Source organism: Quercus robur, chromosome 8, assembly GCF_932294415.1.
Source record: "Quercus robur chromosome 8, dhQueRobu3.1, whole genome shotgun sequence".
Lineage (NCBI taxonomy): Eukaryota > Viridiplantae > Streptophyta > Magnoliopsida > Fagales > Fagaceae > Quercus > Quercus robur.
In genome coordinates, this window is record NC_065541.1 from 34,139,108 (window position 1) to 34,152,042 (window position 12,935).

The following is a 12,935-nucleotide window of genomic DNA, read 5'->3' on the forward strand; positions in this document are numbered from 1 at the left end:
CGCCTCTTGCAAACAGTCACCAGCCTTCCCACTAGTGTCAGCTTTATTGACAGAAGAGACAATCCCCTCCACCACCGAAGTTTGCATCCTTTCCGTGATTGTAAACGGGCAACCTTCCCGCCGGTGCCCCACCCGACCACTGGAAAAGCATAGTGTGTTAATACCCTAATAGAGCACTTCTTGGACAACCCCTTTGAGGAGAATGCTCGTGGTCAGTGGCTTATCTAGGTTAACTTGAATGCAAATTCTTGCAAACTGACCCCTCTCCTCTGATACAGTATTAGAATCCACCCTCAAGACTGGTCCAATGGCATTGCCAATTTCTCTTAGCACCCCAGGATCGTAATATTCAAACAATAGCTCCGGCAACCTAATCCACATAGCCACCAAATTGCACACTGCATTAGATGGTTTGAAATTTGGCTCCTACGCTCTAATTGTTAAACAATGACCCCCGATGAACCATGGTCCTCCCTTAATGACGTTCCCATAATCCTCAACGAGCCCGAACCTCATAAGGAAAAAATCCTGCCTAAAGTTGACACAGTCAAATCGCCCCGCTAGCTTCCATAAGCTCATTACCATCATGCGGAGGTAATGGAAACCCATAATCCGTCCAAAAACCTTTACAATCAAGGCATGGTTCCATCTTTCCCTAATGGACCTTCTTGTATCTGGACTCAAGTTGACAGCCACCATACCATTTATCAGCTCACCCATACTCACCAAAGGGGTAGACATGTCCAGCTCGTAACTATCTAGGTTGAAGGCCTGTGCAAAGGTGCTTGGCATCCCATCGACAAGCTTATCTCGGTAGGATGGAGGAGAGCCAAACTCCGAGGCTCCCTTCGCATCTTTTACCTTTTTTGTGCTCCATTGGAGCTCTACCTCTTCTTCTATGGTCTTTTCGCCTTGAGAGAACTCGCACTCCATTTCCTTAAACCAAAATTTTTAATTTACCATAAATGTCTTAATGTTAAGACTTAAGACCAATAAATGTTAAACAAATAGTGGCTTAGCAAATTGCAAGAAACCTCCTATCAGAAAATGCAATTAGCTTGTGGGGTCATAATGAAGGACTGTTTCAAGGTCTTCCTCTACCTCCCTGACTTGAATAGTGGCCTAGGTTGTATTAATAAATAAATAAAAAGAAAAAAGAAAGGACTATCAATTAGTCGACAGTGTTAGTTGCTGCTATTATTCAGGAAATGTCCAGAATATTTGCTGCTATCCTAAAACGCAGTTACATAACCCAATTGCATGGTGGTCAGACGTTTGAAATTTGCAAATCTTTCTAGAGACAAATTCCATTAGCATCTACAAATTGATAAACAAATAAATAGCCTAGGAGACTATTATGGTTCATCAATTTATTTATTGTGTATACAAAAGCGCGGAAAGTTGGTAATTAGAGCATTCACATCTAAGGTGCTAAAAAATTTAGAACCTCAAAAATATATTTGGACAAATTACAACTTATCCACTTGTGGTTTGGTCAAAATTTATGTTACCTACCTATGGTTTGAAATCTAACACTTTACCCACCTGAGGTTAGCTCAGTTAGAATTCTGTAACCCACATCTGTTAAAAACAAGCTAAATATGTAATTTTGCTTTACTTTTATGTTTCTCTCCTCTAAAAAAATAAAAATAAAAATATAAGATCAAAACGAATCATGCGAAACACTTACATCATGGGATTTCAAAACTCAGGTAGATGACTTAAATTTCGATCAAACTGCAGTGGGTAAGTTGTAATTTTCCCAAAATATTTTATCAATTTTAACTCATTATTTCAGATGTGAGAGACTGCGCCCCCGGCCCCTTTTTATGATGTTGGGCCAAACCCACGTGAATGGGTGGAGTCGTGTTATTGCCTCTCAAAATGGAGGTTCGACTAGTTATATTTTCCCCTTTAAATTAAGGGTTTTATAATGGAGTCGTCACTTATTTAATTATTGGAATAAATAAGAAAACCAAAATTGAAAAATTCCTCATTTTATTAATTTGTAATTGAATTTACATTGATCATAGGAAAATTATATGGCTTTGATCCTAGATACAATCTAAGATAAAGTACATGGTTTTGTTTCCTAGTTACAATCTAAAAATTGAAAATTACATGGATAAGCATTTGATCTACTAACCTTTGATCTAAGTTCGAAAGCTATGTTACAAGGTGGGAAGGTGTTAGGCACCCACCTTGCCCGGTGAAACTGCTCTTCTAGACTATGATGACCAACATTCATATCACATCATCCAATATGTTATCAATTAATTTGTATGTTGAATTTAATGTGTGTGCATGTGATAAACCCTAATTTAATTTATTAAGCATTGCATTTGGATTGAAAAATAAATTCTAGTGAATGTGTGTGGATGGTGATAACTTAGATTCAAGGATTTGAAATAATTATTAAACAAATATGTTTTTCATATTTTTTATGTGGATTTAAGATTAAATCTAGTGATATGCATGAACATGTGATGAACAACCAAGAATATGTGATGAACAACCAAGAACATGTGAAGAACACATAAGAACAATTAAGAATATTTAAACATATTCAAGGGAATTATCATGCTTTAATCTTAAATTCTCATCATGGCAACATAAACAAACAGTTAGGGAAGGGGATTATACTTTCATGCAAGATTCATATGGTGGAGGAGGGGACTCTTGATGAAAGTCCTAAGGGTGGAGGAAAAGAAGAGTTAGGAGAGGGAGAGTGAGTCTCACTCAATACCTTGAGTCTCAAAAAGACCAAGATATGACCAAGATATGAGAAGATTAATTTGATTCGTAAAAGATTGCAAACAGCACAAAGTTGACAGAAGAGTTATTATGACAACTCAAGAAGGAAAGTAGAATTTGAAGTTGGAGATATGGTATTTTTGAAAGTCTCCCCAATGAAGGGTGTGATGAGATTTGGGAAGAAGGGGAAGTTGAGTCTTAGATTTGTTGGTCCATTTGAGATCCTGAAACGTATTGGTAAAGTTGCCTACGAGTTGGCCTTACTGCCTACACTTGCAGGAGTGCATAATGTGTTTCATGTTTCCATGCTGAGAAAGTACATCCCGGATCCTTCACATGTCTTGAACTATGAGCCACTCAAGATCAAAGACAACTTGACTTATGAGGAAATTCCAATCCAAATTCTTGACCGCAAGGATCATGTGCTACGCACGAAGACCATAACATTGGTTAAGGTTCTTTGGAAGAATCACACATTGGAGGAGGCATCTTGGGAGCGAGAAGATGAGATGAAATCAAAGTATCCAGAGTTGTTCGTTAACGAAGGTATGTACGATTTCGAGGACGAAATTTTTTAAGGGGGGAAGGATGTAACACCCCATAATTTTGATACCAATTAAATTATTATACGTAAATTTTTAAAGGAGGCCTATAATTAAAATGGATTAAATTAATTTGGGTCTAAGGTATTAAAAAGAAGATAAATACTATGAAATATGAAGCCCAAGTGAGGTGACATAAGTACATATATGGGCCTTGAAAACCCTAGTCTTTTACCCCTTAAGCTACACGTGCATATTCTTATAAGGCTTCCTTTTTGCTTCAGCCGCATCAGACTACTGAACTTTGCTTCTCTTCACTGTGGCTGTGAGTAGAGATTACAGGTACGATTTTTATGATTATACTAATAGAGAAAAGGCTCCTAGAATTGTTATTATATTTGATTAAAAATTGTATTATGGCCGTATGTCAGGAAGTCTTTGAATTGAACCAATAGAGTTTGTGGTTAATTTGCTTTCACACTAAGCCTCAATTGTTGACCGATTTATATGCATTCACACTAGTTCAACTGTGTAATAGATTTTGGGTCTTTGGAGTGATGATTACAATATTATAATAGCAATTGTTTATATAGCCGCAGTGGAATAGTAGTTCTAAGTCCAACATTGAGGCTGAAAAACTATGAATACTGAATACATTCTGACTAATTGTCATGCTATTGCCATGCTACATCACGTATTGCCATGCTATTCCCTACAAAGTATGGTCCAAGCTTTGATTGATTATATAGCTTTTACTTTTGTTTAATATATATATATATATATATAATATTAAGGTCAGTAGATGTCCAGCGGCATCAAGAGGCATTCTAGCACTAGATTGATGGATTAAAGCAATCTCACGTGGCCTTCAATGTTAAGTTGAATATATATAGTTATATATATAATGTTAGAGTCAATGGACATCCAGTGCATTAAGAGGGAATGCTAAGCAACAACTTAAGGCAATATGTGGCTTCCAATAGTAAATTGGATGGTTACGTGAATAAATGGAGAATTTTAGATATATCATTATTGTCTAGGATAAAACCGTTTAAGTGTGAAAATAAGTTTTGAAGTGGGAAATTGTGTATTGATGAACCTATTTTTGGTGTTGCTAGGTTCTAATTCTATTGAATTGTTGTGATTCAAGGGAGGTTGATTTCCTTTATTTTTGCAACTAAGAGGTAAGTGGTGTTTACTAATTTTTTTTTTGGGGGGGGGGGGGGGGTTTCCCAAAACAGTGTTGGTTATTAAACTATTTTATATGAAAGAAATATGTTGATATTCTATATATAAATGAATATTTTACAAATGTTTGATGTGCACATTAACTATTCATTTTATGAAAAACTTGTGGGACAACCTAAATATATTTAAACTTGTATGTGTGAATATGTCTTTATATTTTGAGAAGTATGAATGGATTATTTTGTGAGCACATTGAATATGTTTTGAAAACCTATGGCAAGTCGTGATTAGAAGCTCAGTATGGTATTTAGTCCTTAGCAAGGGACAATCATACTGCAGCTAGTCCTTAGCAAGGGATGGTCACAGAAAAGGGGACACTGCACATTTGATAGCTCCTTAGCAAGAGAGTATACTATTGAGGATCCAAAAAGGAAGCTACTTAGCAAGGGAGTGCACCTTTAGATTCCAAATGAGCATTCCTTAAGAAAAAGGGATGGAAAGGAGGTTCTAGTCCTAAAAGGGGACAGCACAACCCTGTCAACGGGGCGTAAACATTGACCACGAGAAAAGCTTAGGAAAGTATTTATATGACGGTATATATTATGATGGCTTACAATATAAAGATATTATTTTCTTTTACATGAAATATTTGATGACAAAATATTGATGAGTTACAAGTTGTGAATTTGTTGAAAGAATTATTTATTTAAAAGGTTTGTTCTCACACCCCAATGTTAGTGAATTCCACTTATTGAGTTATTTCACCCACCTTTATTTCCCATTACAGATACATTAGATGGATTACTGGAGTAGAGATTCTTGGGAGACAGAAGTTACGAACTATTTTTGTGGAACTGAGGATTTTATTATTATTTTATGGCATTAAACATTGTATTGGAGAATTATCTTTGAGGATGTTTTGTATTTAGTGAATTAGAGCTCTGACTCTTGTGATCAGATTCAAGGTTGCTAGTTTCTTTTATTTAATATTTTTATGGATTATTCAGATTAAATAGACTTTTATTGCTTATGATTTTGGGGCGTTACAACTTCACTAGAACTTAAGAGAAGAGAAGAGAAGAGAGGGGTTTTTTTTTTGTCTGTGTCCTGGAATGAAGGAGAGGAAGGGTTTATATAGTAGTGGTGGTGGAAATATGAATGAAATGCCATTTAATGAGGGTTGAAAAAGAATCATGAACCTAGACCTCATTTTAGCCTTGGGGAAAATCTGGTGAATTAAATGGAGAGATTGGTGGGAGTGAGCAGCAAGCCCAAATTCGGTTTTCCCGTAGCTTCTGTAATAGCCTGTAGATCCAACTTCAAAAAATCATATATGACTTAATTCTGATCGGAATTGTCTTGTTCTTGTGCTCAAATTGAAGTCCCAGATGTCTAGTTTCTGGGAAAATTAACCTCATTCACAAATTCAAAATATTCTGAGAGATATCGATGAAATGGTGAGCAGAGGTCATTTGTTAGAAAATGGTTTCAGCACAATTAACATTAATAGGTCCTAAATTAGCTCCCAATTAACATTAAATAGCTCCAATCACTCCCATTTCAGACTTAATTAGTTCCAAATTTACTCTAATTAAAAGATAATTGCATAAATTACTTATTGAATAATTAATGTTTAACTATCTAGTTAATTAGGTGTGTGCAACCCCACCATAAAATGTAGTTCTAACCAATCAAATTATGACACATCATCGATCTTAAATTGATTATACTTATAACCAATTGAAATCAATTGTTCATAATCACATATAGTCGGACTTAATTTGTGATGGTGCATCTCAGCCATTAAAACTTGATTTGATAATAACTTTCAATCTAGTGGTCCGATTAGGGCTTATGACCAGTCGATTTGATCGTTACAACATCAAGATCATTTTGGTGAAATGAGATTAAAGATCTAGAATCAAGATGCATATTTCTAAGGTAAAATTACCCTTTTACCCTCTAGGTGAGGTTAAATGCAGGTTGCAAAATGGAGTGTCAACATTAGAACTCACCTTACATTCCATCTGTTATTTTTCGCATCGCGGTCAAACACTATTTACTTATTTATTCTTCTCTCTTTCTCTCTCTATAAATAAACCCAACAACCACTAAAACCACCATCGCTAGCAACTGCCACCCAAAATCAACCCACCATCATCACCAACCATCCTAGCTCAAAGCCATGACCTAAAATCAATTGACAACCACTTTCCACGCCATGAAAGACAAAGGCGGAGAGAATTTGGATGGGATGATTCGAAGGATGGACTCGCCATTCACTAATGAAGTGCTAAATCATCCCCTTCCACCAAAATTTCGTCTCCCACAATTGGAGTCATATAACAATTCCAAGGATCCCTTGAATCACATCGAATCGTTCAAGACGTTGATATTGCTATAGATGACCCCAGACGAAATGATGTGTAGGGCATTTCCAACAACACTAAAAGGAGCGGCCAATGTATGGTTTAGCAAAATACCCCTAGGAACTATTGCAGACTTCGAACAACTCAGCAAAGGTTTTGTTTGTCATTTCATTGGGGGGCAAAGGCACAAAAAAACCAACTGGCCATCTTCTCAACATTCAGCAAGCAGAAGGAGAATCACTAAGACAATACATCACTCGATTCAATAAGGAACTGCTGCAAGTAGATGAAGTTGAAAATCAAGTCATCTTAACCACCTTCCAAGTAAGGTTGTTACCGGGAGATTTCTTCTTCTCAATTACTAAAAATCCACCAAAAACAATCATGAAGTTGCATCATAAGGCTTAAAAGTACATGAATTCAGAAGATGCGGTGCTTGCAAAGGAAATGAAGGGAAAGAGGAAGAGAGACGAAGGAACAAGCAGCAATCGCGGTAAGAAGAAGGAGAGACGAAGTGTTGGGCAGGCCACAGGGAAAAAGGAGTTTCTAGAAAGGAAACCCAAGTTCACCAACTTCACTCCTTTAAGAATGCCAATTGAGTAGGTCCTTATGCAAATAAGAGACAATCCTTCCCTACTATGGCCAAAGCCAACTAGCACTCCATTAGAAAGAAGAGACAAAAGCAAGTACTGTAGATTCCACCAGGACCACGGGCATTGTACTGATGAGTGCAGACATTTGAAAGACTAGGTGGAGACTTTAATCTAGCAAGGGAAGTTGCAAAAGTACATCAGAAAGACGGAACCACACAAGTACCAATGAAAGGATGACTGAGACAGAACTCTGGAGATAGGGGATACCAAACCCCCTGCAAGAAAAATAAAGACGATCTCGGGAGGACTAACAGTAGGTGGAATGTTGAAGTCCCTAAAAAAGGCACAAGGAAGGGAAATAAATAGTGTCCTATGAAGATGCCAAATGAATAACGAGCCTGATATTATCTTCTTAGAGAGAGACAGTCGCGGCATCAAGCAACCCCATGACAATCCACTAGTAATCATGCTCAGAATGGAAGAATTCAACATCCACTAAGTGCTCATTGACAACGGAAGCTCAGCAGATATCATCTACTTGCCCGGGTTTCAGTAGATGAAGTTGTATGAGAAAAGGATCAAGCCTTTCACCTTGCCTCTAGTAAGCTTCATAGGGGATAGAATCATCCCTAGGGGAATCATCACTCTAACTGTGATCGCAGGAACTTACCCAGCACAGGTTAACAAGGAAATTGATTTCCTCATAGTTGATTGCCCTTCAACATATAACATCATCTTGGGAAGACCTACACTCAACAGACTAAGAGCAGTGACATCAACATATCACTTGAAGATGAAGTTTCCAACAGCCTATGGAGTAGGAGAAATCATAGGAGACCAAGTTCTGACAAGAGAGTGCTATCAAGCTGCCCTAACATCGAGAGAGAACCACACATAGGTAATAAATGAACCAGAACCCATTCCCGAACCTCCAGAAACACCACAAGAAGTTGAGATCGCCCTAGGAGATTCAACAAAGGTATTAAAGATCATAACAGAACTCCCAACTTCTGAGAAAGAGAAAATGATCTCCTTCTTAAGGGCAAACCAAGATGCTTTCACCTAGAAACACGAGGATATGCTCGGGATTGATAGGAAGATCATATAGCATTGTCTCAACATCAACCCCAGAATGCAAACCTGTACAGCAAAAGCAGAGAATATTTGCACCAGAATGTAACAAAACTGTAACTGAAGAGGTAGAGAAGCTGCTAGAAGCTGATTTTATCAGGGAAGTCTTCTATCCAAATTGTTTAGCAAACATGGTCATGGTAAAGAATAGCAATGGTAAGTGGAGAATGTGCGTCAATTTCATATACCTGAATAAGGCCTACCTAAAAGACAGCTTCCCCTTGCCATGGATTGACTAGCTGGTAGATTCAATTGCTGGACACAAGCTCTTGAGTTTCATGGATACAACCAAATTCTTATGAATGAAGACGATCAAGAGAAAACCTCATTCGTCACTAGTCAAGGGTTATACTGCTACAAGGTTATGCCCTTTGGATTGAAGAACGTAGGAGTCACTTACCAAAGATTGGTGAACCGTCTGTTTTCTCACCAGATCGGGAGGAATGCAGAGGTGTACGTGGATGATCTGCTGGTGAAAAGCAAGGATGAAGCCAACCACTTGGACGATTTGAGTTCCTATGGAGCCCAGACCCGACCTGTGGACAGCCTTGCTCAAAAGTATCATTACTATTTTTTTATAAGGAAATGGTATCCCAACCTTTGAAGAGAATATTCCACTGAGTACCTATGAAATATCCTAGAAACCCATTAGGTTGATAATGTGGTGGATGAAACTTAAAACTTTAAATTTACGGCATATCCTTCAATTACACGCTGTTATGGTGAGTGGACAAGTAAAATGCTCAAAAGTTGACCTAGCAAACAAGTCCAGTTGGGTCTAGTTAATTGAGTTCAAGTCTAATATGGGTCATCCTAAACAAGTTGCAAGCAAGTCGAGTCAATCGAGTTAATCAGTTTACAAGTTGACCCATATTTTTTCACATGCAAGAATATAATAAATTATAAATAAACATAAAAATACTAAATGTCAAGAATAAAAGAATACTAAAATATAATAGTTAAATAATACATATTCTTAAGTTTACAGTTGTACACATTTCTAAGTTCACCAATATTATCATCACCGTAAAAGTTAGGTGATTTGTTGTTAAGTTCCCAAAAATTATGTAATTTTGATTTTTTTCCTTTAATTTCTTAAATTAGAAAATTATTTTTAGAAAACCATTTAAAAAAAAAAAATTGAACAATAAATGCCTATAATGCTGGTGGCATTCTTAAGCAACAGTGGCACGTTCCTTTGGCTCTCGTCCTTTCAAATACATACTTTATTCCTCGTCTTTTGGTAACAGTGAAAAAGATGTTGGTTCACTTGTTGTAAATGAGCGTGGCAATCATAAGGATCTTATGAGTTTTACTAAAAAAATGTAGATATGTTGTTTCAATCTAAGTTACTTGATGCTCTCAAAATTTATATTAGAAGCTCAACTTCTCATAGTTTTGTTGCTCTGTGGTCAAATCGGAAAGATTACCTTTTTGTGGCTGCAATTTGATTCAACGTAGTCATTATCTTTGGATGTTTGTGATGTCATGTTACATTTACATGATTTAGTATTTATAGTGATTTGCTAGCTTATACGGTTTGATTTAAAAAAATAAATAAACGGTTTAAAAAATGGGTCGTGCCATTTTGCCAGGTATGCTCAAAAGTGACCCCAGAAATGCCAAACTTGATTTACAGACTTGGCAATTGGCGTTTGATCAACTGAAACCGCGGGAATTGACTATTGGACCCACTAAGATTCAAAAAAATATAACAATTAAAAACTCTCCCTCAGTAGGAGCTTTCTCTCCCTAGGAGCTCTCCCTCTCGGTTTCCCCGAGCCTCTCTCCCTCTTGATAAGGGTCTTCCCTTCCCCTCAACCCCAAACCCCTGCTCTCCTTACCTCCCTCTTACCTTCTACCTTCAGCAAAATGGACATATCTGTAATAGAGGACCTGCAACACCTACGTCTCACAAAGGATGAAGAAGAAGACATCCAGATCTCCTCCATGAACAGATCGGACCTAATGGAGGAGTGCGCTCTTAGTTTATTTGGCAAGCTTCTCACTGATTGACAACAAAATCAGAGAGCTTTGAAAAATACCCTCAGAGCCGCCTGGAAGATGGGATCGGATCTGCGAATAGTAGATGTGGGGAAAAATCTCTTTCAATTCAAATTCAACTCAGGGTTTCAACTGGAATGGGTTGAAAGGAACGGCCCCTGGAATTTTGAAAACAACTTGCTTCTTCTCTGCAGATGGAAAAGGGGTCTCTCAGCCACAAACATCACCTTCACTCATGCCCCTTTCTGGGTTCAAATCTGGGGCCTGCCGTTTGAAAATTTATCTGAAGATGTTGGAAAAGACTTAGGCAACAGCTTGGGGCACTACCTTGAAATGGATAAACGAATGTGGCTAATGGAGCAAGCTAGATTTCTAAGAATCAGAGTTAACATTCCTCTCAATAAGCCTCTTCGCCGAGGAGGTAATATTCTCAACCTTGACGGGGAGAAAACCTGGGTAAATTTTAAATATGAGAGGCTACCCTCTTTTTGCTATGTTTGTGGTTTCTTGGGTCATGATGAAAAGCATTGCCCAAATTTTTCTGGTAATTCGGATTCTCCCAAGCAATATGGAGAATGGCTGAGGGCTACAGGCAGCCAAAAAAGCAGTGGGGATAGGCAAAAATCTTCAAATAGTTGGAGCTTTGAAGACGAACAATCAGGCCGGTCAAGTGGAAGATCGTCTCCGACAATGACAAATCCATCGGATTCCACCTCCAAACCAGGGGCACCTACGGAAATTCAAGTAAACCAAGAAAACAGAGACTTTGCGAAGCCCCAAAATCCTGACAGAAAAGAAAGCTCACGATCTAATGCAGCGGATTTTCAGGGAAAGAACAGTGATAGTTCAAAATTCAAACTCTCCCAGTCAGACCTCGCCTCACGTGACAAGGAAGGGGCTGTAGGCTCAGGTACTGAAGCTATGGACATGGTTTCTGAAGTGGGCAGCACCTCAAAGTCTCACCAGGAAGCCCAAGAAGTCAGTAGCCCACTCAAACTCCCCTTGAAAAGCCCAACTCGTCTTAGTAGCCCCACTCATCTACAAAAGCCCAACTCGCCCACTAAGCCATCTCAGCAGAAAGGAAAAACAAAATTAAAAAGAATAGCCCGTGAGAAAGCTAGACAAGCCCATGGTGAGCAAAAAGCCAACCTCTCTGGGACTAAAAGACCGGGTAAGTTAGTTTTTGATGATGAATTAGATGAAACTCACCCTCAAAAAAGACTGTGCGACATGCTCCCACAAAACTCCGACCATACTCTTGCATTATTGGCGGTAGCTGCTAAGCAGCACCGCCGGGCACAATGAATGCCTTATGTTGGAACTGCCGGGGAATTGGGAACCCCCGGACAGTTTATACGTTGCGCGATTATGTGCGGCGATGGACTCCCTATTTAGTCTTCCTTGTGGAGACCAAAGTAAAACACAAACGTATGGAAAAAATAAAATTTTCTCTGGGTTTCTCCAATGGTCTCATAGTTCCCAGCCGGGGTCAAAGTGGGGGCCTTGCTCTCTTCTGGTCTACGGATGTAAATCTCGAAATTAAATCATACTCTCAGTATCACATTGATGCAACCATCACTGAGCAGGACAGCAACTTCACTTGGAGATTCACGGGGTTCTACGGTCACCCCGAATCCAATTTAAGGAAAGATTCATGGAAACTTCTCTCTTATCTAAATAACCAATTTTCTCTGCCATGGTTTTGCTGCGGCGATTTTAACGAAATTTTGTCTGTGACTGAAAAATCAGGTGGCCCCCCTAGAACTCAACGTCAAATGGATGGCTTTAGAGAGGCGCTGAATTTATGTGGGTTTCAAGACTTGGGCTTCTCAGGGCCCCAGTATACTTGGTGTAATATGCGAGACAATAGTGACTGGGTTTACCTCCGCCTGGATCGAGCCTTTGCAAATTCTGACTGGTCAAACAAGTTCAGCAATTGCAAGGTTTATCATGTGGTTAATTCTACTTCCGACCATTGCATACTGAAAATTACTGACTCTATTGCCTCTCCCCCTCGTCGGAACCGCCGTTTCCATTTCGAAGCTTTGTGGGCCAAGCGTGATGATTGCTATGGCATTGTGGAAGCTGCTTGGAACAGGGGAAGTCTCGAAAGCACTCTTGAAGGTATTAACTCAAATCTTAGCTTGTGTGCTTCTGCCTTGACCTTATGGAGTAGAGATGTCATTGGTAACATTCCTAAGAAAATTCAAGAGCATAAGAAATTGCTGAATACTCTAACCACTCTTGATCGGGATGGCTCGCACAGTGTAGAAATTAATGAATTAAGGAAAGATTTAAATGGTCTTCTGGACAGTGAGGAGATCCTTTTGCATCAAAGAAGCAAAATTCACTAG

General features: G+C 38.6%; 1 protein-coding gene, 1 long non-coding RNA gene and 1 pseudogene across 2 annotated transcripts; all 3 read left to right on the forward strand.

Annotated features, from left to right (window-relative positions):
* The first annotated feature begins 1,675 nt into the window (after positions 1 to 1,675).
* LOC126696196 (uncharacterized) lies at positions 1,676 to 3,332 on the forward strand (annotated as a pseudogene).
* Positions 3,333 to 3,349: 17 nt separating this feature from the next.
* Positions 3,350 to 5,441, forward strand: LOC126695307 (uncharacterized). Its single transcript, XR_007646010.1, has 2 exons — positions 3,350 to 4,480; positions 5,272 to 5,441. It is a non-coding gene; the product is annotated as an uncharacterized LOC126695307 (long non-coding RNA).
* Positions 5,442 to 11,882: 6,441 nt separating this feature from the next.
* On the forward strand, positions 11,883 to 12,935 carry LOC126696197 (uncharacterized). Its single transcript, XM_050392974.1, has one exon. The coding sequence runs from the start codon at positions 11,883 to 11,885 to the stop codon at positions 12,933 to 12,935; it is 1,053 nt and encodes a 350-aa protein (XP_050248931.1).

Bases quoted from the DNA above. Each gene is read 5' to 3' on its own strand.
- LOC126696197 (XM_050392974.1), top strand. From the start codon at position 11,883: ATGAATGCCTTATGTTGGAACTGCCGGGGAATTGGGAACCCCCGGACA.